The 26,170-nt window shown below is 34.1% G+C and overlaps 3 protein-coding genes across 5 annotated transcripts; 2 read left to right on the top strand and 1 right to left on the bottom strand.

Moving 5' to 3' along the window:
• The first annotated feature begins 4,402 nt into the window (after window positions 1–4,402).
• LOC107805797 (respiratory burst oxidase homolog protein E-like) lies at window positions 4,403–16,484 on the top strand. Of its 3 annotated transcripts, XM_016629882.2 has the most exons (15): window positions 4,403–4,474; window positions 8,549–9,230; window positions 9,398–9,557; window positions 10,435–10,483; window positions 10,753–10,866; window positions 11,847–12,272; window positions 12,349–12,732; window positions 12,809–12,904; window positions 13,630–13,745; window positions 13,821–13,991; window positions 14,079–14,235; window positions 14,327–14,515; window positions 14,681–14,809; window positions 15,049–15,127; window positions 15,673–16,484. In XM_016629882.2, exons 2-15 carry the CDS (start codon window positions 8,558–8,560, stop codon window positions 15,780–15,782), a joined length of 2,853 nt encoding a protein of 950 aa, XP_016485368.2. In that variant the 5' UTR covers window positions 4,403–4,474; window positions 8,549–8,557; the 3' UTR covers window positions 15,783–16,484. The 3 variants fall into 3 exon arrangements, with proteins under 3 accessions (XP_016485368.2, XP_075079601.1, XP_016485369.2); XM_075223500.1 differs by lacking the exon at window positions 4,403–4,474 and having other exon boundaries at window positions 8,416–9,230; XM_016629883.2 differs by lacking the exon at window positions 4,403–4,474 and having other exon boundaries at window positions 8,416–9,230; window positions 15,049–15,123; window positions 15,673–15,961.
• A 70-nt stretch (window positions 16,485–16,554) lies between these two features.
• On the bottom strand, window positions 16,555–17,827 carry LOC107805799 (uncharacterized). Its single transcript, XM_016629884.2, has 2 exons — window positions 17,529–17,827; window positions 16,555–16,785 (listed from the first exon to the last, which is right to left on the bottom strand). The coding sequence occupies exons 1-2, from the start codon at window positions 17,726–17,728 to the stop codon at window positions 16,653–16,655; spliced, it is 333 nt and encodes a 110-aa protein (XP_016485370.1). The 5' UTR covers window positions 17,729–17,827; the 3' UTR covers window positions 16,555–16,652.
• A 4,813-nt stretch (window positions 17,828–22,640) lies between these two features.
• Window positions 22,641–24,845, top strand: LOC107805800 (peroxiredoxin Q, chloroplastic-like). Its single transcript, XM_016629885.2, has 4 exons — window positions 22,641–23,016; window positions 23,124–23,261; window positions 24,165–24,254; window positions 24,369–24,845. Exons 1-4 carry the CDS (start codon window positions 22,813–22,815, stop codon window positions 24,585–24,587), a joined length of 651 nt encoding a protein of 216 aa, XP_016485371.1. The 5' UTR covers window positions 22,641–22,812; the 3' UTR covers window positions 24,588–24,845.
• Window positions 24,846–26,170: the final 1,325 nt, after the last annotated feature.

The following is a 26,170-nucleotide window of genomic DNA, read 5'->3' on the forward strand; positions in this document are numbered from 1 at the left end:
TTGGGCAAAATAAATGCCCTTTTGACCCTAGAATTGGTTACCCATTGTTGTTTGATTAAAACCTGAACCTTGAACATTATCCATAGCATTAACTGTCCTTGGAATTTGGTTCTTGGCTAGCAGCTTCAATATTGTTGTCAATTCTGCAATTTTTTCTCCTTGAGCTTCCATTTGCTTAGTCAAGTTTACCATAGAAAGATCCCCTAGGGGCACATTGGCTCTAGATTGCCAAGCGACTGATGTATCGACCATTTCATCCAATATGTCTTCAGCTTCTTGATACATCTTATTCATTATACTTCCCCCAGCCAGTTGGCTTACATAGGTCTGAATTCTAATTGGTGGTATCAAGACTGCGGTAGAATGATTGCAGTAGCATGTTATCAGTCATGTCATTATTTGGACATTCCTTAACCATTCACCGATATTTTTCTCATATTTCATGTAATGCCTCTGTGGGATGTTGTCTAAACCCCAAAAATCTCTCAATATGGCCATTCTCCCCGGTTGGAAATATTTGCCTAAGAACTTCTTCACAAGTTCTTCCCATGAGTGAATTGAGTGATTTAACAATCTCTCCAACCAATCTAAAGCTTTCTCTCTCAATGAGAACAGAAATAACCTCAATTGTACTGCGTCAACCGAGACATTTGGTTGCTTGTTCATTTGGCACACATCAATGAAGTGCTTTAGATGTTTATTGGCATTTTGACTAGGGTCTCCTATGAAATATCCTCTATCTTGGAGCATGTTAATCATCACACTAGTGATTGTGAAGGTATTACCCTTATCCTTGGTGGTACACTCGCACTAGCATATCCTCGTCTATACACTGCTTCTGTTGGATCTTGTTGTGCTCTAGGTGCATGTGGAACTTGTTGTTGAATCGATGGAACTTGTTCATTCTGTTGGTTTCAATTTGCTGCTTGGCGTGCACGGGGTGCTTCCTCGGTAGAACCTAAAGGCAGAGCGCCAAGATCTTCTTCCGCCATCACAGTCTACACCAAAAGCAAAGGGATCAAAGTAACAACAAAGAAATAAATATAAGAACTTGAATAAACACAAAATAACACGATAACAAAAGAACACCGTACTCCCCGGCAATTGCGACAAAAATTGGTCACGTCCAATCCTACTCTCAAATTGAAAGTAGTACGGTTAATTGCAATAATAAACCCAACAAGGTTAGGATCGATCCCACAAGGAGTATGGTGTGTGCTAGAATGTCAAAGAGTGTGTGAATTCAATGAACTTAAAGTAATCTTCAAATAAAAGATTGATTTTCTGCAATTACTTCTAAAATTATGACTACGAAATTTAATCAAACACTTAGAATGCAAAATAATTAGAGAGTGGTAATCAATGAGATAAAGTACTAGGGTTGCTCATCCTTCGTGTATGCTATGCTATGGGTATAGATGTATTCGATTCCAGTCAATCAAACATGTGTTATGACAACGATATCAGTAATACCAACTTAATATTTTCCAACACTAAGAGGTTGTTACTCACAAATGCCTTTCCAAGCTATTTAGAGCTCTATGCAATATAATTGTTTATGATCAAGTAAGAATCTCTTTATTCCTAGTTTGATTCCATTAAGTAAGATGAGATTAATTCCTTAATCTGCCCAATTCCTTGCTAATTCCTTTATACCTAAACTCATTTCTACTTTTTCAAGTTAGAACTAAGTGAGATAGGCATTAATCTAGTGCTTGCAACCACCAAATTATAAAAGAAAGCATGGAGCAATTAGATAATATAATATTTAATCAAAGACGAATCTATATTAATAACACATAGTCATAACACCACTCTGGATTCACAACCCTAACTAATGAGTTTAGTTAGACATGACAATAGAAGAAACAATCAGATTATCCTTTAAAACGATCATTGATGCTAATAGAGAAGAAGAAGATTGAGAAATCGTGATGTCACTTGTTAACCCTTAGGAAAACTCACAACCGCTCGTACAATATTCTTCTCTATCAAAAGTTCTCCAAAAAGACCTAAAAAGTACTATTTATACTCCTCTAAAAAACTGACAAAATTATCCTCTTCGGGTCTTGCGTGGCCCACATAAGATGCATGGCCCAATACTGTATTTCTTCAGCTCTCAATGCGTGGCCAAGATGCGTGGCCCACGCAGGAAGCGTGGCCACTTCCAGAACATAAACTCTCAGCATCCTAGTTCTCCAATTGCGTGGGTGACTTATGTGGCCACGTAGGATGGACTTTTGTTTCTTTAGTTTTCTTCTTCAGTTTTGGCCTGAATTTGATTGTTTTCTTACGGGTCTTTGATGATTTTCAATCTTTTAATTCTCACCCAACTCCATGACCTGTAATTATATTATTCAAAATATAACTAGTTCATTAATCACATCAATTGGGGCGTAACTCTATTAAAAGGCATAAGAGAAGTTGGGAAAAATACTAACTTATCAATGGTACTTATGTATTTGTCTTTTTTCGTCTTTTTCAACCGAGGATCTTTGGAAAACAATCTTTTTATTTTCTCGGGGTAGGGGTAAGGTCTGCGTACTCATGACTACTCTTCCCAAGCCCATTTGTGAAATTTTACTGGGTTATTGTGTTATTGCTGTATCACGTGAAAGAATCTAAGTATTCAACTCAAAACATTAATATAAATAATGAAGCAATCGAAGACCATTTAAACAACTGATGATGAATAGATAGTAAAGTTATTCAAAAAGGTCAAGAATAGTTTTCTTTATCTTACGTCAATTCAAAAGTAAAGTTCAAAACTTTTAGCCATACGCAATTTTCTCCAACCATGCAAGATCAAAGTATGATCTTCACAAGACTCAACCTGTTTACACGACCATCAACTTAAACTAAAATTTTTGCCATCTTTTGCAAGCTGATTAAGTACTCTTCCCTACTTTAATTTGAAGAAAAAGACATTTAGATATTATATGGACTAAACTTTGTTAACCTAGATTTATATTATATTTCCTTCTAGAAGTTGTTTCCTTCAAAAAAAGGCATATGAAAAAGACTGGATTCATTCATCACTCATCAGACCAAAGACAAAGGTGTTATTAAAGTTTATGAATGTCAAAGCTAAGTTAGTTGAGTTTTACCTTTCAAATTCTAAATATATTAGATTCAAGAAACGTCTCATGCTTTAATTTCTCCTTTTTGACGAAATCAAATTACTAGTGAGATATGGCTTTCAGATAACATTTTATTTAGTCTAAAAAGTTTGGTAAGTTCAATAATTAAATGATTAAACGAATAAAAACCTGACTCTAGCTAGGCAGCTCTAATGACTCGTCTACCTTAGGCTTCCACATGTATAAGTTGGTACATAATACTATATATTTAGCCAATCTTATTAGTGGTGGTGAAATATAAACTAAAATTAGTTAGCAGTCGTTCACCAGATGAGACATTATTAATTGGGTCTGTTTTTGTTGACATTGCAACTAAATTTAAGTAATTTACGAGATCAACTAATTAAGAATAGACAGACGCAAATTAGTATTAGTCCATAGGTTTAATGTGGGCAGCGGAACCTTGAATCTGATTAATTTAAATAAAATCAATTGATTAAAATCATCAACATCGATAAAAGACTCTTTTAATATATGAATTACCAAGTTGATCATATTATTCTACTGCTTTCTAACGTTAGAGTAAAAGTAAACTCACGTGTTGAAATTCCCACATTGGGTAGTTATTATCCGGGAAAGAAGAAGAAGAAGAAATAAATTAAGTACTATTCTTTTTTGTCCACTTTAATTGATTTTTTGGCCTTTTTTTGTGGTCCATAATATTTGATTTTTTATAAATCAAGAATGAATTACTTCCTTTTTTCAAAGTCGTCCTTGGAGTATAGAGTCTATTATCACTTTTAACCCGTGCCAGAAACTATTTACATCTGGTAGCCGAAAAAGTGTATAACTTGTATAATTTTGTATATAACATACAGAATGTATATATATACAAAAATATACAAATTTTATATAATTTTTGTTTTATTGTTTTTGCAGCGGCTATACAGTGTCATTTTTTCCTATGAAGTATCTATTATATTTTTAATGCACAAATTAAGGTTAATATGGTTAATTTTATTATTAATTAATGCTAAAAGGGAAATTCCTTAATATGTATGAAACCAGCCAAAAAATAAATTAAAGTGGACCGGAGAGAGTAATAAGCAAGATAAAAAAAAATTAAAAAAGAAGATATTACTTGGTCCTTAATTGGTGGTGAGTACCAGACCAGCCAGAATAATTGGAAATGTAGTACTAGAAAACATATAGTGTTGGTAGGATTTCTAGAAGGAAAGTACAACACGACCTTTGTCTATTCCTTAGCCGTAACTTTGCTAGGCATTTTCTTCACAACTATTTAGTTCATTGGTTTTCCTTATTATCCTTCAAGTCAAATTAAAGGCATGTTATGGTTCAAATATTAAGCCAGGGTATATGCTGACAATAACCAGGTAATAAGCTAGCCCTGAATAATTGTAATTACTATATGTGCAATGATTTATAAAAGTTAGTACTAATTACTATCCACATATGTTTATTCAATTTACTGAATTTCGTATGCATTGACGTTTCCTTGTGCTATTCTTTTTGTTTATATTTTTTTAATTTAGTTTTTTTCTCTCGATAACATAGGAAATAATAATCATCATCTTAGATGAGGGATGAGTACACCCGCCCCCTCGCCCAAGGAGTCTTGAAAGTCATAATCCTCTATAATAGTACTTTACTATAACGGTCAATTTTTTATGTCATATTATAATATATGTTATATATAATAATAATTTACTATAATAATAAAAAAAATTCAAAATTATTATAGAGAGGTTTGACTGTATATGCGTAACACTGTGGTAAGCTACCAACCAGTGTCTAGAAGGAGGATTGGGTAGCATTAACTTGGGGGAGGTCAGAGTGGAAGACACGGATATTAAAGCTGGAGGAGTAATTATTTAATTGGCAGTCTTTAGTCTAAATATATATATGATTGGCTATGACTATGATATTAGTATAAAAAATTACTCAAAAGTTGATCATAATCGGAGCATACTAAAAAACTTTTTAGTTTGGTAGCCATAGTTTTCAAAAGGAGTTTCGTAGTAGTTAGTTGTTTGATTTAACTAATTCTTGATGCTGTCAAAGCCACCTTCTGTTCAAATTTGTCATGTCTTTCGTAATAAGAAAGTTTAATTTCAACATAATTATTTCAAAAAACGTTGCTAGTATATATCAAATTATAACAATAATCACCCCAACTGCCCACACAGAAATATTTGAAAATCAAAATGGTTCCACATATGATACATTGTTACGTTCCTCCATTTCTTTTTAATGTAATATAGACACATTGATCGTTAAATTGATTGATATCATATTTTTAACAACTATCCAATAACAAAAATCTAAATACATTCCTTAATTTGATAAATAAACAAAAATCTAGATACGTTCTCCCTTTTTTTAAGTGTAATAACTATTTGGTTAATCTATCGAGTTGGTGTAGGGTAGGAGTTCGTTTTACTCTATAAGGAAAACGTGGTTAGGAAAATTGTGTAGAACATAATGTTGGAGAATTTAATCGTAAATAGTCAAACTTGTAGTTGTAAATTGAATGAACGCAAAATGTCTGAGTTATTTACGGTTACATATGCATCTTAATTGCCTCAATATTATTAATTATTAAGAGAATAACTATTGCTGCTTTTAGCCCTAAAGTTATTCTTACTATTCTCGCAGTCATTGCTTTGCCTGCTTTTATGACTTGAATTTGGAGTCGTCGGACCAATTGATACCAAAATGTTATATTAAAAAAAAAACAGATAAAAAATTTCAAAACCTAAATTTTAATTAAAAGGATTAAAATTTGGAACATGCAAAGAAAGAGAGAACGAATATGAGAGTGGTAGAGGAAATCGGCAAATCCCGGTAAGTGAGATAGACACCTCTAATTTATTTTCACTAATTTGACTTCAACTTAAAAATTCTCAGGCTTGTCGTTAGGCTGTTCCTTGTCTCTCCCTCTACCACAAAAATGTCAAATACTATTCAGTTAATATTATTGTTCCCAACAAAATTTAATAGATAGAAGACCCTCTCTTAAGTACTGTCATTAACTTATACTAATAATTAGAGTTTCTTAATCCAGCTCAATTATCAGCTAAATTTAGTTGATTATAACATAGAAATTAAGTTCTTCCAATTCCCCCAAACCCATGTGGCGCAGCAGATGCCGTAGTTTTAGCTGAAGGTTTCATCAAATTATTCTTAGGCTTCACCAAAGTTTTAAATTTAGGAAGTTCTTATCCCATCTTTTCTGGAAAATCCGAAAGCTCTTTTTTATGGCAATAATACAAAAATATCAAGTTGGCGCATTCATCTTTATCTTTATTTTGATACTTATTATGGGCCTTTGAGTTCTCTTTTAATTTTTCCTATTTCTTTTATTATGTTGTGATGTTGTCACTATTCTGTTATCGTGAACGACATCACCAGGAGTCCATTGCACAAAGTATTTCGTGTTTACATGAGCTGTCAACATTATACGAGATGTGAACATGAGACACTTTGTGCGATTCTTTCCCGGATCCTGCGTGAACACGAAATACTTAGTACACCATGCTGCCCATGATATCATCCACAATAACATAATAGATTTATCTTAGAGTTTACTTCATATGTACTAACGGTGATTGGTATTCCGATAAAATTGGTGACAAACCTAATATCGCATGTTAAGTTATACTAATAGTATAATCTTTTCTAGCAGATTACCTACATAATTTTTTAGGTTATTAATAATACTTACTATATAGTTATATTTTAAGTGACCTGATATTGATATCGATTCTCTTACTCTATCACATTATGAAATTTAAGCTCTAAAAAAATATATGCATCAATAATCTCTTATGATTTTAGTAGGAACTCCAAGAATTGATTTTTGAAAGGAGAAAGAAATAGATGGAGTTTCTTTTAATTCTAGAATTGTTTTTCTAACACGCGTGTAATTCTATGGACGTAATATGGGTGTGTCACATGAGGTAACACTCTTCAAAGTTACATTTTACCTACTTAGTTTAATTCGCATGTCGTGTCCTAATTAAGGAGTCTTCCACGTAATTTGCATTTCATCTTGTGTACCCTCTTAATATAGCGATATCGTTAATTAGTAAAAACCTTAGAAATCAATTAACCAAGTATGACGAGTTAGTAAAAAATCAACAAAAGGAAAATGGTAGATACGTAGTGGGTATTATGTTAGAAATGTACAACGATAGTTTACCGGTAACTTCTCATATGAACAATATTCGTAGGGGTCGTTTGGTACCTAGGATAAGAGGATAATAATCTGGAATTAGATGCGAGATCACATTTGGTTGAATTTTTTAATTTGAAATTAGCAATTAATTTCAAGATTAATTAATCCGATAATTAGATATTATTTTATCCCACATTGAGGGTGAGATAATAATTTCAAGATTAAATAATCCTAGAATAAACACTAAAATGACAAAGATGCCCTTCTCCTAGCTCTTCCCAATAAGTCTTTAAAACAACTCAAAATTAAAATCAAAAATAAAAGTTTATCCCAACTTATTTAGTATACACCAAATATATGTTTATATTATATCCCGTATATCTCGTTTTTAATTTAATAAACCAAACATCTTTCAATAAAAATATATTTATTAAATAATCCTAGTCATTATTTAATCTCCGTATTATAATGCCTGAATAACTCATTCCCTACCAAACGAACCTTTAAGGTTCGTTTAGTAGGATGCATTAGAGAAAATAATGCATACATTAGCTTTTGGTACTATTACTAATCCCTTGTTTGGTACACTTTTTCAACCTACGTATTACTAATGCAAGTATTAGTTACAAAACCTATTTGGCATTATTCTATGTATATCTAATACATAGTAAACCATGGTATTAGCAATACCAATGCTATTAATTCATGCATTAATTAGCATGGTTAAAGACAAAGCCATCCTTAGAGCCCTTTAAAGCTAAAGAACATGGAGGACATTTTTGTAAACAACTAATTTTTTAAAAAATTAAGCAATGAATTTTAATTTTTAACACAACACACCAAACAATGGATAAGAAATAATCTCTGCATAATCAATGGTTGCATTATTAATACATTTTATTCACCGTACCAAACGACCCCTTACAGTAATAGAGAATAGTACAATGTAGTTATGTGATAATATATTATTAATCGTAGGTTATTCTTTATAGAGCTTTCTTGAACAAACCCCAACTACTTTTTTTCCTCTTTCTCTCTCTCTCTCTATCTCGCTTTCGACATGGCACCAATGTGAAATTGAAAGAGAGAGAGACTGGCAATGCTTAACTAAAAAAGCGTTGAATTCGTGTTCAGAGATCAGTTGAGAGGTGTTTGTTTTAAGAACATTTCGGAACGAAGCGTGTGATCTCAGCCTTTTTTCTCTATTTAGTAAAAAATTCAAGCTCTATTATGAGCTGATAATTTATTTTGGTTTTACTATTGTATTCAGAAAAAAAAAATGCAGCTCAAACAATTCTTAAGATCATCATCATTTGGGAGCTGCAGTTCAAAGCGATCGACTTACAGTAGGAACTTTGACTTACCGGAAGATACGCCGGCGACGGAGATATTCGAAACCGGGCCGGAGTATGTCGGAGGAGCAATGCTACCGATTTTCCTCAACGATTTGCGGCAAAACAGCGACCTGCAGGATTTAGTGGAAGTTACGCTAGAATTGGATGATAATTCAATTGTTTTGTGTAGCGTTGCACCAACACCGTCACACAATGCAGAAGGTAATGGAAGTGAAGAAGAAGCTCCCAACGGATTTTTAGCACGTAGTGCGTCAGCGGCGTCGAAACTTCGCCGGAAATTCTCGTGGATCAGATCGCCGTCAGTGAGGTCACGGACGTCGGCGGCGCCATCAGAAGATGATCATTTTCAGTTTTATAATCATAACAGTAATCATAACAATACAACAAACACCTTATCTGCACGAGAAGAGATGAAATCGAAATTGAAGCTTGTAAGGAGTAAATCAACGGCTCAGCGCGCGCTTGGAGGATTAAGATTCATAAGTAAAACAACAGGTGAATCTGATACGAATGTGCAATGGAAAAAAGTGGAGGCGCGGTTTGATGCTTTGGCAAAAGACGGTTTGCTTGCTAGAGAAGATTTTGGTGATTGCATTGGTACATTCAAAGTTCTCAATTCATGTAAACCATATGAATGCCATTTATTGTTTTTCTGAAATTTTGTAGTGTATGAAATTAGTTTTACTGAAATGAAAATATTATTTACTATAAAGATATAAGTGTTAATTAGTATAATGAATATTGGTGTGGCGGTGCATGTGCAGGAATGACGGATTCGAAGGAGTTCGCAGTGGGGGTTTTTGATGCACTGGTACGGCGGCGGCGTCAAAAAACGGCGAAGATAACGAAAGCTGAGCTTCATGAATTTTGGTTGCAGATTTCTGACCAAAGTTTTGACGCTCGTCTTCAGATTTTCTTTGACATGTGGGTTCTCTTTACTTTACTCTTGCCTTTCCACTTTTTCTTTGGGTTTTGTTTTTATCCACTTTAATTTGTTCCAAAACATGCATTATTTTCTCAACACGAAAAAGTAACCTTTTTTCTTACTATTAAATAAGAATTTAAGTTAGATTTACATGCACGGTAAAGACACTATCTAAACTAAACTTGGTTATGATTGGTGCACTTCTTGTTACGTAAAATAAATTTTATCTGTGGTTTAATATGTGACCGTGCATCCGATAAGTTGATAGCCTGATTATTTTTTTTTTAAGAAAAAGAGATTGCAATATAATTTACAGTTCAGAAGTTGCATTTGCACCTTACATGATTTAACTATTACTGCATGTTTTCATCCAGCTAAGTACTCTTCTAGCGACTGCTGTACTCACTTTTTTTTAAGTTATATATATCTTCAGTATAAATAATTTTTTGAAGAATTAACTCAGTCCACTGCAAGGATATTTAGAGGTAAGCCACCTTAAAATATGAGACTCATAATCTTGAAAACAACACATATTTACAATATGTAAAAGTGACCTAATGGTACAAAAAGATTATAACTTAAACTCTATTGATAATTTAATAATCCACTTCATTATAGAAAAAGAAAAAAGACAAAGAAAAAAACAACACAAATTTCTATGCTAAAACATATATCCTATATTCATTCTATGAAGAATCTTGAAGATTTAATGTTGGAAAACAAAAAAGAAACGAACAACAAAATAATGTGAAAAAAGAACCCTCAGCGCTTGTGGAAGAAAGGTAAAACTAAAATTATGTATTTAACTATCCTGTGTTCTTTCATTTTATTCTTTTTAACATTTTGCTTAATGGATGTTACGTGTAACTTTTGTAGGGCGGATAGAAACGGAGATGGAAAAATCACGAGAGATGAAGTGCAAGAGGTAAGATTATCATGGGTTAACTGCTGAATCAAATTTAAAAAGGTTTAAATTTAGGTCAAACTATATTATATTTGTCCAGCATCCATTGGAGATAGGGGCATCTTCAATAATTCGGGAAAAACATTACTTTATTGTTAGTAAATAATAATACTACTTTATAGTATTGTGAAACAGAATAAGATATGTTTATGGAGAAGGAATATTTAATGTTAATAATACTGTTTCCTACAAGGATTCTCATCGTATTTTATATTTTGTTCTTCCAACAGCTAATCATGCTGAGTGCTTCCGCAAATAAGTTGTCGAAATTGAAGGAACGTGCAGCCGAGTATGCTTCTCTAATTATGGAGGAATTGGACCCTGATGATCTTGGTTACATTGAGGTAATAATATCTTGTTCCTCAGAATATTAACAGACAATACCAACCAAACATTTGATCGATAATCGACGGTTAAGGAATGTGATGGAATGAATCATTCCATTTTAATCAGAGGTTTCGAAATGAAAATGAAAAAATTCTCATTTAAAAAGTTCAAACGCGGTATCAAAATTGGAGTAAATGAATTTGAGACCCCATATTATTAAAAAAATATTTTATCTAATCTACGTTTCTAGTAGCTGTCTTGTCCTAACAATGACTTGTACATATTTGGACCCACGATCATATTTTTTTGGGTAAGTACTTGGCACGAACTTCTTTTGGACGGCCAAGTCGAAGTCAAAACATAGGGAATCCTTGCACTGTATTTGGACTTTGGGGCCCACTAGAACTTTTTTAAGAAAAAATTGGATTTAGGAAATTAGGGAAAGGAATCAGAGCTCTCCTCGTTTCTTCTCTATACAATACTTAAAAATCATTCAAAATTAGTGCAGCTGGTTTCCCCTAGTTCAGTTCTGGATAAGCTTAAAAGGTTATCTGACTACAATTTTATAATAGGAATATGAATTACATAATCATACGATTCTTGAAAGACAAAAAAAACCACTTGATGGTAGGATAGCAAAACTAAAATCATCATAAGGTCAAAATACAAAAGCAGTGACTAAAATGCTTCTTCTATTCAATTTTGTTACACTCTTTCCTTTTAATTTACTTTGGGAAAAGAAAACACCATGTTTAGAAACTTTTAACATTAAACCTCTCATTGTATCGTTACCGACATTTTTATAGGCATTGAGATATCATGACATGTTTAAAATTGTAAGCTCTAAGGGTAATTTTAGTATTTACCAGAAGTACTTCATTCTTTCTTAAAATCTTTGTCCAATCAAACACTATCATATAAATGAAATGAAGCGAGTACTTTTCAATGCTTAGCCAAATGGTTTGGCAAAACAACTTCATGTTCCCTTTCCTTTCAGTTATGGCAGTTGGAAACACTTCTTCTGCAAAGAGACAATTACATGAATTACAGCAGACCATTAAGCACAACAAGCGTCGGATGGAGTCAGAACTTAGGAACTCGTAGCAAGACCAGGAACCTAGTAAAGAGAGCAAGTTATGGACTCAAATGCCTTGTCTTAGATAACTGGCAAAGGGCCTGGATTCTGTTGCTATGGGTGATGATTATGGCTGGACTTTTCACCTGGAAATTCTTGCAGTATAGGCGAAGAGCTGCATTTCAAGTTATGGGTTACTGCTTGACAACTGCTAAAGGAGCTGCAGAGACTCTCAAACTCAACATGGCACTTGTCCTTCTACCGGTTTGCCGAAACATTTTAACTTGGCTAAGGTCTACTAGGGCCAAGCTCCTTGTTCCTTTTGATGATAATATCAATTTTCACAAGGTAAACTACAACAAGAAGAGAACATACTGTGCACCTGAGAATTTCTCGATCTTAACAATGTTGTTTCAATTGGCAGATTATTGCGTATGCCATTGCAGTTGGAATCTTGCTTCATGCGGGAAACCATTTAGCATGTGATTTTCCTCGTCTGATTAACTCATCTCCTGAGAAATTTGCACTAATAGCTTCTGATTTTGACAACGTAAAGCCCACTTTCAAAAGCCTCTTGACCGGCATTGAAGGTGTTACTGGCATTGCTATGGTTATTTTGATGGCAATTGTCTTCACACTAGCAACACGAGGCTTCAGGAGAAATGTATTGAAGCTGCCACCTCCTTTCAATCGATTAACAGGCTTCAACGCATTTTGGTATTCTCATCACCTTCTAGCAGTGGTCTACGTACTCCTAATAGTACATGGAACGTTCTTGTTCTTGGTTCACCAATGGTGGCAGAAAACAGTAAGGACATAGAACACCAAGTTCCTTTATAGGACCTAAAGATTGATAAGCTGACAATATGTTTCACATTTTGCAGACATGGATGTACATCTCCATGCCGTTGCTCCTCTATGTAGCCGAGAGGAGTTTGAGAACATGTCGATCAGAACACTACACAGCAAAGATTTTGAAGGTGACTGGCTTTATCAATGTTGTTTTTCCATCTAAACAGAAATTACACAAGAAGACTCCTTTCTGCATACAAATAAGCTGCAACTAAAACCTGCTACTCGCCTCCCTGTCTACAGCCCCTCACCAATTCAGCTTTCTCCAATGGTGTCAACACAGCTTAATACCCCTTTAGAAGAAATTTAAAAACAAAAAGGAAACATGCACTGAGGTTCACAAATATAGGGCAGATGAAACGATCCAAATACCGCAGCAAAACCATATATTCAATCAGCTACTTCATAAAGCAACAGAGTTTCTCTTATCCCATGCCATACTGTCCAGTATCATAAACATGACCATCAAGCACCGTCAGAAATCAATCAAAAACTCACACATTCCAACCACCAGCACCACAACATTTTTCACAATCGTCTATTGAGGAACTAAGATCACTGAGTAAATTTACAATTAAGCAAACTCAAAGTCAAGAGATACTCAACATATATAAAATCATTGAGTTATGGTAGGCTTTTTTCTATTTAATTTGCAGTCCCGTATTCCTAGAGATAACGCAAGCATCTGGTTCCTAATGACATCCACCCCCCAAGACAGTAGTAAAGAAAAAAAATGACTGAGATAACAAGACGTGGATGAAGGGAAAAACAAAACAGGAAATCAATGAAGATGGTTTTCCTTTTCTTTTTTTTTAACAAGCAATGAACATGGTTTTTGTTTTGGTCTTTACAGGTTTCTGTACTTCCAGGAGATGTCTTTAGCCTAACCCTGTCAAAGCCAAATGGTTTCAAATACAAGAGTGGGCAATACATATTCCTGCAGTGCCCAACAATCTCCTCATTTGAATGGTAAGTGCGGTGTTTCTGCATTTAAGCTAATCATGCCTCCACCAACAGGCATTTAACATAATGATGTTTCTCCAGGCATCCATTTTCTATAACATCAGCACCAGGAGATGACTACCTCAGTGTTCACATCCGCATTGTAGGAGATTGGACGAACGAACTTAAGCGGGTTTTCACAGAGGATGATAGTTCAGCATGTGAAATCGGGCGGGCAAAGTTTGAAGAACGCGGGAATGTTGATCAAAGAGGGTAAAACTCCTCTATGTGATTTTTGCAGTCAAACCTTATAATTGAGATTTCCTTATTAAGAAGTCTAAAGGGCTTATAATGATGCAGTTTACCTCGATTGCTTGTTGATGGACCATATGGTGCCGCAGCACAGGACTATCAAAATTATGATGTCTTGCTCCTTGTGGGACTTGGTATTGGAGCTACCCCTTTTATAAGTATCCTAAAGGATCTATTGAACAATTCAAGATCAGAAGAACAACTGGTACAAATTTATCTTCAAGTTAATTTAGAACTAACCAAGTAGAATGTTAAGGCTCCAACTTACAGTCTCTCTGTCCATGATGCTACCTTAGGATTCGAATACTGAGACCAGCGCATCAGATGACAGCTGGACAAGTTATGCCTCTTCAAGCGCGGCATCAAGTGGAAAAAAGAAATCAATAAGGACAAAAAGTGCACATTTTTATTGGGTTACCAGAGAACCTGGATCCTTTGAGTGGTTTAAAGGGGTGATGAATGAAGTGGCCGAAATGGATCACAAAGTAATGTACACAGATTTGTTACAGGATATCTCAATCCCCCCACCCCACCCTCCCACCCCCCCCCCAAAAAAAAAAAAAAACCATTTATCCTCCTTTCTGGGATTCTGCTATGATCCATAACTAATTGGCTCAGCTATATCTTTTCTGATGATTTCAATGAAACAGGGTCTGATAGAGATGCACAATTATCTAACGAGTGTTTATGAAGAGGGCGATGCCAGGTCAACTCTCATCACTATGGTCCAGGCGCTCAACCATGCAAAACATGGTGTTGACATCCTATCTGGCACCCAGGTATGATCCATCACCACTCTCAACCAAACCCTCTAAAACAGCAATGGAAAAGAAACATATAAGAAAGAACAGTTTTCAGCTTAGCTTAAAGAGTGCCATGTTCTAGATACAGAAATTTTCTATTACTCGAAAGCTGCTAAATTTCATGAGAAGTCTTCAACCACAACACAGAATAGAGAGAAATAAACTTGAAGTGAATCGTTCTCCAGCTAGTATTAATTAAACTAATTCTACTGCAGGTAAGGACGCATTTTGCAAGGCCCAAATGGAAAGAAGTATTCAGCAAAATAGCTTCAAAACATCCGTACTCCACAGTAGGTACAGAATTTCTACAACCTAAACTTTGATAAACTGTAAGCATACGTGGTTCTAAGAAGTGTTGTGTTACCTGAGCCTATTTGTTCACCTCTAGAGCTAAAGGACACTTCACCAATATGTCCAAACCTCCTGCCCATGGAAATTATCACATAATAGAGGCGAAGAAAGAAACTTTATATATAAAATCGAACAGATTAAACTTGAAGCGGAACTTTAATGACAGAAAATATAGCTCACAATGACGACCAGTATGGCACTATAAATCCTAACTTATCTTTTGAAGGAAACTAAACAGGTAGTAACAGATGAGATGAAAAATGTGTTCTTTAAACTTCAAAAAAAAAACTCATACAGTTGAATCAAGCTGATACGAGAAACTATGTTAGTTTCTTCGTGACCATTTAGAAGGAAGGAGTAACTAACGGGGCTTTCCGTGATAACATTTTGCATTTTAGAGGGGAAGGAAAAAAGAGCTAAAAAGAAAGGAAGAGTTTTAATCAATCAAGCTAGATTTGTTAATAACATAGTTACACATGATCTCACAGGAGTCTTCTATTGCGGGTTGCCTGCCTTGGCAAAGGAATTGAGGAAGCTATCACAAGAATTGACTTACAAGACATCCACAAGATTTGAGTTCCACAAGGAGTACTTTTGAAATAGCAAATTTCGCAAATAAGCGACACAGTATACTTTTTTTTTCTTTTTTCTTTTTTGTAATTGTCCATAGATTAAGAGGAATGCATGTACCAATACACATTGATTCAGAGAAATGTAAATGCATATATCATACAAGTTATAATAGAGAAAGAAATCAAAAGAGTAGAGTTCTATCTATGGGAAAATGTAAATATTTGTCCTTTTGGGATCTCCACAAAAAGATCTTCCTACTGATACAAGAAAGCAATCATGTCTGTCGTTACACTGTCAAAAACATAGGAACAATATTGTCCCACTAGTATGCACCTATGTGCAGGGTGTGAAGAAGGGTATATCACATCCTCAGTGCATGTGTGAATATCACTAAGCAGCAAGTGTAAGGATGAAGAGGATAATTAAAGAAAAGAGCGCAAGAGAAGGAAGTAATATGGAAAGAAAAAAAAGGAAGAAGATGTGATGCTGCTTTATGAGGGGTAAGCACATGAGAAATCAAGCTACTACAAGGCAGTTACATCTATCAAGTATCCTAACCAGCGATAGAAAGGATTATTTTCTTACTGCAAGATAAATAAATTGTCTCGTGTATTTGTTTCTATAAATTGTTATATTTTCTTATGTTGTCAAAAAGGTTCATTGACATATCAGAAATTACAGAGTGGATGAGAGCTGTCAATAAAGAATACTGAAGAAAGTTGATATATATTTTTTTTGCATCAAACACAGGGAAACAGTGAATATAAATACATTTCAGCGCTTGTGCAGCAGAGAATCATAAAAGACTTCTGCATATCATTGAAAATAACAGTACAATGTGTTACCTACATGGAAAACGCAATTAGACTAAGAAACTGTAAATATCCAAAACTTGTTAGTCTTTCAACCCCTTGAGAAGTTTGGAAGCCCATCGGCGTACCCGGCGCTTCAGTGTATAACCAACAACTACTCCAGCAACAAAGCAAATGGCACAGAGCTTTGAACAAGTCCATAGTGATACTGCTTGTCTGCAATCAAAGATATACAGCTTTACCATAAGAGCATCACCCATTTCCATTTGTTACATTCCTTGCAATAAGATGCTAAAGATTATCAAAGATACGAGATTAACATCACGCTAGACAGGGTCAAATTGAAAAAAATAAAATAAAATAAGCCAATATAAAGAATACAATAACATCAACATACTCAGTGTATTCCCACGGTGTAGGATCTGGAAAGGGCATTGTGTATACACCTTACCCCTAACAGGGGCGAATTTATAGGGGAGATTATGGGTCACGTAAATCCATGATCTCTCCACAAAATTAGATATTTTATGTACGTGTTTTTTAGAATTGGTATATTATTAGTTGTTTGCACTCATGGTGCACTTGGTTGAAGATTGAGTTATTTATCAAGAGGAATATAGATCAATTCCCACTTAATATAGTTTTTCCTCCTTTTCTTTAAGTAGTGCAACTATGTACTAGAAATACTAGATCCGCCTCTGCCCCTACCTACATTACCTACCTTGTGGAGGTAGAGAGGACCCTCGGCTCACCAACAACAACAACACGCAAGTGGGGTCTGGGAGGTAAGATGTACGCAGCCTTACCCCTACCCCTGGAACGACAGAGAGACGTTTTTGGTAGACACTCAGGCTGGCTCACTAATATAAAGAATAAACTGAGCAAATTGGCTCAGACACCATAATTATAAAAAATACATATATATGAAGAGCAAACTGAGAAACTTAAGGATAAAATACCTGGGAGAGCGAGTAAGCAAGAGTTGTGACTGATCAGCGGAAGAAACAGAAACAGAGCCTGAAGATTTAACGGTAGGCTTTTGAAAAGCAGCAGAAATGGAGCTTAAGCTGCTACTTGGATCCTGAGACATCGCACTATGATAAGCCTTTTGTATTCCCTCCATAGTATCAGATGCGAATTCACGAAATTGGGTATCCATTTATTAATTCAATCTCCAATAATTTAGGTTTGCCCTCCTACTCTTGTACTAGGGTTTTTAGGAGTTTGGACTGGAATGGGTGTTTCATTTGCAAACAAGTTACATTCAAGTTATAATGGATTATTATAATTTGAGAATTAAAAGTATATTTTGGTCAAATTTTTTGTAAGTTAAAAATATTTTTTTCGGAAATTGTATTATGAGCAACAATATAAGCAGTTCTGTGTTGTAAAAAAAGTTACTACTCCCTCCTGTCCAAAATAAGTAATTTTTTGGCTTTTTTTTTGTGGTCCAAAATAAGTGGTTTTTTCAGATTTCAAGAATGAATTAATTATTTTTTTGCTACATTGCCCTTGGAGTAATTAATGTTGGAGTATGTGTTAGGAGTGTTTATGTGAAGAGATAGTAAAGATTAATATGGTGAATTTTATTGCTAATTAATGCTAAAAGGTGTATTTCTTAATATGTGTGAAAATAACCAAAAAAATCACTTATTTTGGACCGGAGGAAGTAACAAACTTCTCATTATGGATTAGAAATACCTTAAAAAAAGATTACAAAATTCTAGGAGAGTGAAAAGTTTATAAATAATTACTCAATGGTATCAAAATTTAAAGTATAATTACATATCAAAATTAATTATTTTCTTTTTCAACTACAAAAATATATAAATAACGTATATAGAAACCATTTGATAATATATATTATATATAATCGAGAGTCATTTGCCCGGTGACGTGGCAGGCTCATTTAGCAGGAATTGCATTTCTCTTTTTCCACAATTTTTTCTCTTTCCCCTCTTTATTTCATCGTTAAATTATTTTTAATAGACACAATGCTTTGCCCTAATTTTGTAAATCAAACATTAACAGTCATTATTAACCTTATATATAGTATTAAATAGACAAAACTATTTGCCCTCCCTCCGCAATAGTATTAAATTCTGGCAGGCTGGCTCCTCCCTTAATACCCCTTTCCCTTTTTTTTTTTTTTTTTTTTGGTTTTGTGATTTTCCCCTATACCTCAACTCAACTCTCTCTTTCCTTTCATATGCAAATGCAAATACATTCTTTATCATTGATTCTCTTCCTCCTCAAATCTGCTTTCTTATTTGGGTATCAATTTATATATTCTACGAGAAGCAAATGGCTTTTCTGGTATTACCGAGTTTCAATAACATTAAAAAAAAAAAAATGAACTCAGAAGCCCTGCTATAACAAATTCAGATGATGTCAGTTATTTATGTAGAATGGATGATGGTAAATGTTATGAACTCAACAAAACAATACCTTGATTAAACTTCCAAATAAACTGATTACAATAGAAATGCAAAGGAAATAGCAATAGAAAGAAACGAGATGAGGAGATAGAGCCACACAGAGAAATAGACGAGGAAGAGAGAGACCATGAGACGGGAGTTTTCCAGATAACAATTCGCATAATCCTTTCTTACTAGCAGCTAGTCCTTTTTAACAGCTCCTAATTGTACTTTGTGGGTCTGGATCCCAAATTAACCTTTTTGAAGGCCTTCTGGCCCTTAGGCTTCTTCTTGGCTCAATAGCTCTTCTCAGCCCAATATTGGATTGGAACTGGTTCATAACATTAAAAAATAGTGGACAAGCAAGAGAAATTATTATAAGGCATCCAAGTTGTAACAGACTTTTTCCATTCTGCCTACTTTTCGTTTGTTTTCTTTTGATTGCTAAAACAAGACTGTATTTTGTCTTATGATTTTGAGAGTTGGTATATTTGGGCCACAATATATATATGTATATTATTTTGTTCCTTATAAATACTTTAAAGAAAAGCATATGTTAGTATCTAATATAAGTGTGTCTATGTCCATGACTGCAATAAGGTTTTTGAGTTCTTTTCCTTTCAAAATTTTGAACAAAAACAGTAGTCATTGCAAGAAAAGTTAGCAGAAGGCACATAGCGGGTGCTAAATTCTTTTAAATGTACTTTGATTGTCCATTATCATATTTAAGTGAACAACAACTTTAAGTTGGCTACTATATATAGTTTTGTTTGTTTCTGTTAAAAATGAAGTTTCGTCTATGATTGATGCTTGCAAGATGAAATGTAGCATAGATCAGAAAGATGTTGATAGATCGTACAATTTGACGGACCATCTAAGATCTCTGTTACGCTATATTTGACAATGTGTATTTATCATTGTATGATAGTGATTTAGTTAATTCTCAAAGTTAAAATTCTTCAAACTAAGTTGATGTTTCTGTTTCAAGTGAATGTTCACTTGGTTTACAATAGATACTTTTTACCAAGTCTATCAGATACAAGATGAGAGAAAGCTATTTTTTTTTAATCATTCTATTGAAATTAATAGCGAAAGGAAGATTATATCGTGTGTATCCATTAATTATCCTAAGCACTGCTGAGGTGAATACCCTTTTATCGTAACTTAATTATAAACATATTTTATAACGATTGTAGTATATGATATTGTTCCAAGCATTCAATTTTTATTTTTTTTGATTGCGAATTAATTACAACTTTATTGATATTTTGTTGATTTTCAATTATTTTGTTTTGTAGATGTCACCATCTTTGGTTAAGAAAGCTTAATAATGAGGTCATAATGCAATTGAGACCTAAATCTCAGAATGCCCACGAGCCACTATATCGTTAATCAATTTTAAGAAAAAAAACTCAGTTATTGTTTTCTTTATTTTGTAATAATAATTTTTACCGGTAGTTAGTAGTTTCATTTTGTGCGAAATTTGCATATCATAAGGTTCATCAAGTTGATAAAACATGAATGACTTTATGCAATATTAATAACTAGAATCTTAATTATGTTTATGCTTAATGATATTTCATGTAAGTTTAATTGGTGTTTTAGAAATCTTTATTCACGAAGTTTTATCTGAATTTTTATTGTTGAATTCTGTTGATGCTCCAACTGAAAAAAATTTTAATCAGTTTTCTTGAATTTGTTTGAGTTTTATCGCAGGGTCTGGGGGTGTGATTTTCTTAAATGGTTGGATCAACATGATGAATTGTTCTTGAAGAATTATAGTTTGATACTTTGAAAGACCAAAAAACGGAACAGTTAGTTAGGTAGGATATGCATGTCTAAGATAGATATTGAATTGTATTGCACATCCTCTTTAGTGTGATGTAATTGTCATTTGTTTATCTTAAGAATTACTTTTTACTTATTTGTAAATAACACAATTTTTTTGTATAAATATGTATGTTAGGAGAAGCGTTTGTCAGAATATTTTATTGCTTTTCTTTATTTAAATAGTAGTACTTGAACCGTTACAAAATGATGTACATCAAGAAAAAGGAATTATTACTTTCTAATCAATCGAACTTTGCATATTTTGTTAGATTTTGACGATTTTGATATATGGATGTCCTATAATTTTTGTTGTCGTACTTCGGGCTAAGTTTGTTGTAGTTGTGATAAAGTAATTATTCATTATGCCAAAGTTATTGAACAATGTAGTTTACTACTATGTCCCAATTGAGCCATCTCATTTTATTTGGGAATAATATTAAGGTAACAGTTGAAATTTAATTATACTTGGAAAAGTTCAAGTCAAAATAACATTTTTGAAAGTCATAAGTCTTTCTTCCATGAAATGTCGGTCTCATAATAATCAAATATAAAGAAACAATTTGAATTATGTAGAAAACAATTTTACTTTTGAAATTGCATCAACTCGGTGGACCTTTTCTTTAAATGATTATCTAGAGTGTAGGATCTAAGTAGAGAAAATATGACCATATTTTTTGGACAATCCAAACTATAAAATAGAATTGAAAAGTGAAGTATTTTTATTATACTTTATTATATTTCTATTTGATGAGGACTGAATACGCTAATAGGGTGTATTTTTTTGTGATAAGTAACAAGTCCCTAGCTTGATACCAAATTGTCTACTTTTTGTTATTTTTGTGTGGATTAATGATTTTGATGTATTTATCAACATTTTAAAATTGAAAACATTTTCGAGTTATGCAATCATGTCATTTGTACATTTTGTGTTCTCTTACGGAAATTATTGTTATTAACCAGTTTGATGAGTATGACTTTTAATACCATTGCTTTTGCATATGATTATTAAATGAGCTTAAGCCCCTTGAATTCTCGTGCGATTAGCAGTGGCGAAGGTAGAGTGTCGGCTTCGGATTCGGTCGAATTCAATAATTTTGATTCGTACCATGTGTTTGTTTTACAAAATACATTGAATATGTATAAATAATTAATTTAGAACCAAGTAACTTTTAACAATTAGAATTTCGAACTCATAAGCTTGAAATCATGGTTCCGTCTCTGACGATTAGGCTCAAAAACTTTACTAACAATCTCCATAGTCATAACAAATATCAATATAAGACTTAGGTGAGTAGTAAAGACGAATTAAAATTTGAAATATAATCGATTTATATTTTGAGACAAAAAGAGTTGTTAAAATATCTTCAATATTTTAATAAATTTGATGAGATCTTCTATAACCGCGCGAAGCGCGACAAATTTACTAGTTAATGATAAACTTGACCATTGGGGCCGCGGATGGGTCTGTTCTTTACTTAACGAGAGGTCTTGGGTTTGAATACTTGGTAGGGAGCGCTTCCTCCCGATTGGGACACTACGTGACGCGAATACGGATATAGCCATGCTCCAATACGGATATTGGACAGCGGATGAAAACCAAAAAAGTATAAACTTGAAGAAAAAGATCTGTTATACCCACTTACAAAGAGAATAGAATAAAATAATTTGTCTTTATGATGTCTAGTATTGTATTTACGAATATCGTTTCTTATATTCTTATTAATCTCCAAATCTTCCAATAAATTTAAACTTCTTTTCCATTATAAAAAGAGCAAAAGGAAAAGGAAATTAATATTTAGACCGTACCGTCAGTAATCGGATATTGGGGGTGAACAATGCTCCACGTCAAAAACCCCATCTCATCTTTCGCTCACATGCACACACTGTCTTAACTATACAAAATCAACAATCTTGAAATCTACTCTACAATAACAAGCAGCTCAGTGTTGTCTTTCTTCAGCAAGGGACACACCTTTATCTTATCACATATTCCAAAATGGCTTCTCTTTCCATTTCTGTAAAGTATACTTTCCCTTCTCTGCTCCACAATCAAACCCCAAAAAACCCCATTTCCCAGAATCTCACCATTGTTTCCAGATCATCACAATCTCAGTTTTATGGTCTTAAAGTCCATAATTCACCTTCTTTTTCAACCCCTTCTTCTTCTTCTTCTTCTATTAAAACTTCCATTGTTGCTAAGGTAATCTAAATTGCATTGCATTTGTTACCTTCTCTTATTGCTTTTCCATTTTATTAGTGTTTTCTTGATTTCTTTTCTTCTCTGTGTATGTTGTTGGATGTTTGTAGGTGAACAAAGGTACAGTGCCTCCACCATTCACATTGAAAGATCAAGATGGTAAAAATGTGAGCCTTTCCAAGTTTAAAGGCAAACCTGTTGTGGTTTATTTCTATCCTGCTGATGAAACTCCTGGTTGCACCAAACAGGTATATCCCTAAACACTTTGAGTTTGCAGTTCTATTTTGTTTTACTCATGAAATTTCAGATATATGAAGAAAAGATTTAAAACAAGCTGCTTAAAACATCACTCTGATTGTGTGATTGTACTGGAGAGAATTTTATCCTTTGTAAATAGTGTACTGATGAAAAGTTCCCTGGAATCATGAAGTCAGACGATTAAACATAGTGTACTGAAGAGTCTTGGCGTAACTGGTGGTAAAGTTGCTGCCATGTGACCAGGAGGTCACAAGTTCGAGCCTTTGTAATAGTATCGTGCAGAAATGCAAGGTAAGACTGTACAATAGATCCCTGTGGTCCGGCTCTTTCATTGACCCTACGCGTAGCAGGAGCTTAGTGCACCGGGTGGTCCTTTACACGGTTACTATACTGGTAATATGAAGCTTAGTACTGGAATTGCAAGATCCTCTTTTGTTTGACCTTCCAATTCAGACCTATTTGTAAATTCTCTGTATTTTAGGTCCTCTGTCTCACTTCATTTTACTTTTTGAAGTATCTTTGCTACAATGCTAAGTTTATTCAGATGTCCAATGTTTATGTGCCTTAACACATCATACGCTAGTCTATGGGAAGTTTCTATTTTATGGATTTGGTAGCACTTCTTCTTAAAAGTAACAGATAGACTTACTGTTTGAATCGTTGTCTGGAAATCAATGGACAATTGCTTCTTCCTTAGTTTATATCTTTTTAGACTGTGTTTTATTTGCTCTAGTGCTGACCATAGTTTTGTTCTTTTCTAGATAACTGTTGTTGAAAATTGAACTAGTCAGAGTTAGATTTACATTGGGATCTATTTTTCGTTTAACAGCTTTGTGACAATGCTCTGCAAAAGTTACTTTTGGTGATAACCGATATGTGAAAACTGTCTACAGGCCTGTGCCTTCAGAGACTCTTACGAAAAATTCAAGAAAGCAGGAGCTGAAGTTGTTGGGATTAGCGGAGATGATCCTGCATCTCACAAGGTATTACACATTTACTTGGTTAATGAGAACCCCCTTGTTGAACAACTAAATATTTAGGTTGTGTTCTGTTGCCATTTTTTGAGGATAATCGAGCCGAGGTGTTTGATTCTGCAGGCCTTTGCAAAGAAGTACAGACTCCCATTTACCTTATTGTGTGATGAAGGCAACAAAGTTAGGAAAGAGTGGGGAATCCCAGGAGACCTTTTTGGTACATTGCCGGGAAGACAGACTTATGTGCTTGACAAGAATGGAGTTGTTCAACTCATATATAACAATCAGTTCCAACCTGAAAAGCATATTGATGAAACATTGAAGTTACTTCAAAGCCTTTAAATATTAAGGTTCTCCTTTCCACATTCTTTTCCTGCCTTTAAACACTAAATTTCTCGTACTTTTGCTGCCAATTGTATGTGATCTGAGAGTCTGTACAACCATTTTTAGTTGTTAGATATGTGAAAGGAGCTGTTAGTTTGGAGTCTTGCTACAATTTATGCTGTAGAATGTTGAACTCGCGGCCTCCCATGAGTGATAAAACTTCTCTATATGGGCCTTTGCTCTTTGTAGTAATTGCAAAATGGATAATTTTCTTCATCTTTCTTTTGCTTGCCACTTCTTACTGTTGTCGAAACCCCATCGATAGTGATGGATGGTGTCTCACCTCCTTTTTGCGCGCCCGCCCCGAAGGATAAATGCGCGAGGGGAGTTTTTCCAATTTAAGTGACAATATTCGAAAATGGGATTATTTATTTAATTCAGAGTCGCCACTTGGGAAAGGTTTGGCTTTTGGTGTCCCAAGTCACCGGTTTATCTTGAATCCCAAATCGAGGAAATTTTCGACTTTTCCAAATGAAGTCTGCGAACCAGAAATTCTAAGTAAGGAATTCTGTTGACCCGAGGGAAGGTGTTAGGCACCCTCGAATCCCGTGGTTCTAGCACGGTCGCTTAAATTGTTATAATGGCTGAATATCGAATTTAAATACATGTTGTGACTTATGTGCTTTTATTAAGTTTAAAACCGCTTTTATTATTATCATTTATTTTTATAGAATTGCAACGTCATGAAAATGCATCTCGAACCACGTCACAATCAATGCACCCGTAGTTGTTAACACATTTCGACTCCGTTGAGATTTGGATTCGGGTCACATCAATGTGCACCCGAGTTTAAGAAGGTTAAATTATTAAAGGTACGCCTAAAGCAACTAGCGTATTGTTATTTTAGGAAGAGGCCATGAAGGTTCATTAAACGACCAAATCCAAAGTCTAGTCAATGGTTATGTATTTTATTGAGGGCCCCGGCGGTTTGTGATTTATTTGACGAGGCTCGTCTCATTTTTATTTTAAAGGATAAACCTATAGTGACTATATTTTCTATTAAGTTTATTTCCAGAGATAGAAGAAAGGAAAGTGTGTGTGCTAATTGAAGTATATACTTTAGCTTAAACCAAACTCCTGTCAATTTTGATTGATTACTTTTAAAGTAAAAAAGACGTCATGCCTTTTACGAAAATGATTTGGTCGAATAAAAGATTACACATGAGATAGATGAAATGCAATACTTAATCCGAACATTTCTTAATTTGGACTTAACTGAACTTATTTGAACTAGGTTAAAGGATAACTGGCGAAGTAAAATGCTTTAATTTGACAAGGAATCATATACGAGTTAGCGAAATACAACGTTTAGTCTGAGCATTTCTTGTATTGAACTTAACCAAACTTATATGGACTAGTCTTACTAAAAAAAACTAAATGAAACAGAAAACAGTATTGTGTAAAGTCGAAATATGCATACTTATACTAACAGACAATTGTCGAGCTCAAATACAAAGGGGTGAAACTCAGTCGGCTATCAGTATACTCTTTTGAACTATTGAAACATAAGCTAAATCAATTTCCACAAGGCCTGTTAATGT

The sequence above is a fragment of the Nicotiana tabacum genome, chromosome 10 (assembly GCF_000715075.1).
Source record: "Nicotiana tabacum cultivar K326 chromosome 10, ASM71507v2, whole genome shotgun sequence".
Taxonomy (NCBI): domain Eukaryota; kingdom Viridiplantae; phylum Streptophyta; class Magnoliopsida; order Solanales; family Solanaceae; genus Nicotiana; species Nicotiana tabacum.

Bases quoted from the DNA above. Each gene is read 5' to 3' on its own strand.
- LOC107805799 (XM_016629884.2), bottom strand. From the start codon at position 17,728: ATGGATACCCAATTTCGTGAATTCGCATCTGATACTATGGAGGGAATA. The intron at 16,786-17,528 runs GTATTTTATCCT...CTTTGATTGCAG, and splicing joins TTGCTTACTCGCTCTCCCAG to ACAAGCAGTATCACTATGGA.
- LOC107805800 (XM_016629885.2), top strand. From the start codon at position 22,813: ATGGCTTCTCTTTCCATTTCTGTAAAGTATACTTTCCCTTCTCTGCTC. The intron at 23,017-23,123 runs GTAATCTAAATT...GGATGTTTGTAG, and splicing joins AAACTTCCATTGTTGCTAAG to GTGAACAAAGGTACAGTGCC. The intron at 23,262-24,164 runs GTATATCCCTAA...AACTGTCTACAG, and splicing joins CTCCTGGTTGCACCAAACAG to GCCTGTGCCTTCAGAGACTC.
- LOC107805797 (XM_016629882.2), top strand. From the start codon at position 8,558: ATGCAGCTCAAACAATTCTTAAGATCATCATCATTTGGGAGCTGCAGT. The intron at 9,231-9,397 runs GTACATTCAAAG...GTGCATGTGCAG, and splicing joins AGATTTTGGTGATTGCATTG to GAATGACGGATTCGAAGGAG. The intron at 10,484-10,752 runs GTAAGATTATCA...TTCTTCCAACAG, and splicing joins CGAGAGATGAAGTGCAAGAG to CTAATCATGCTGAGTGCTTC.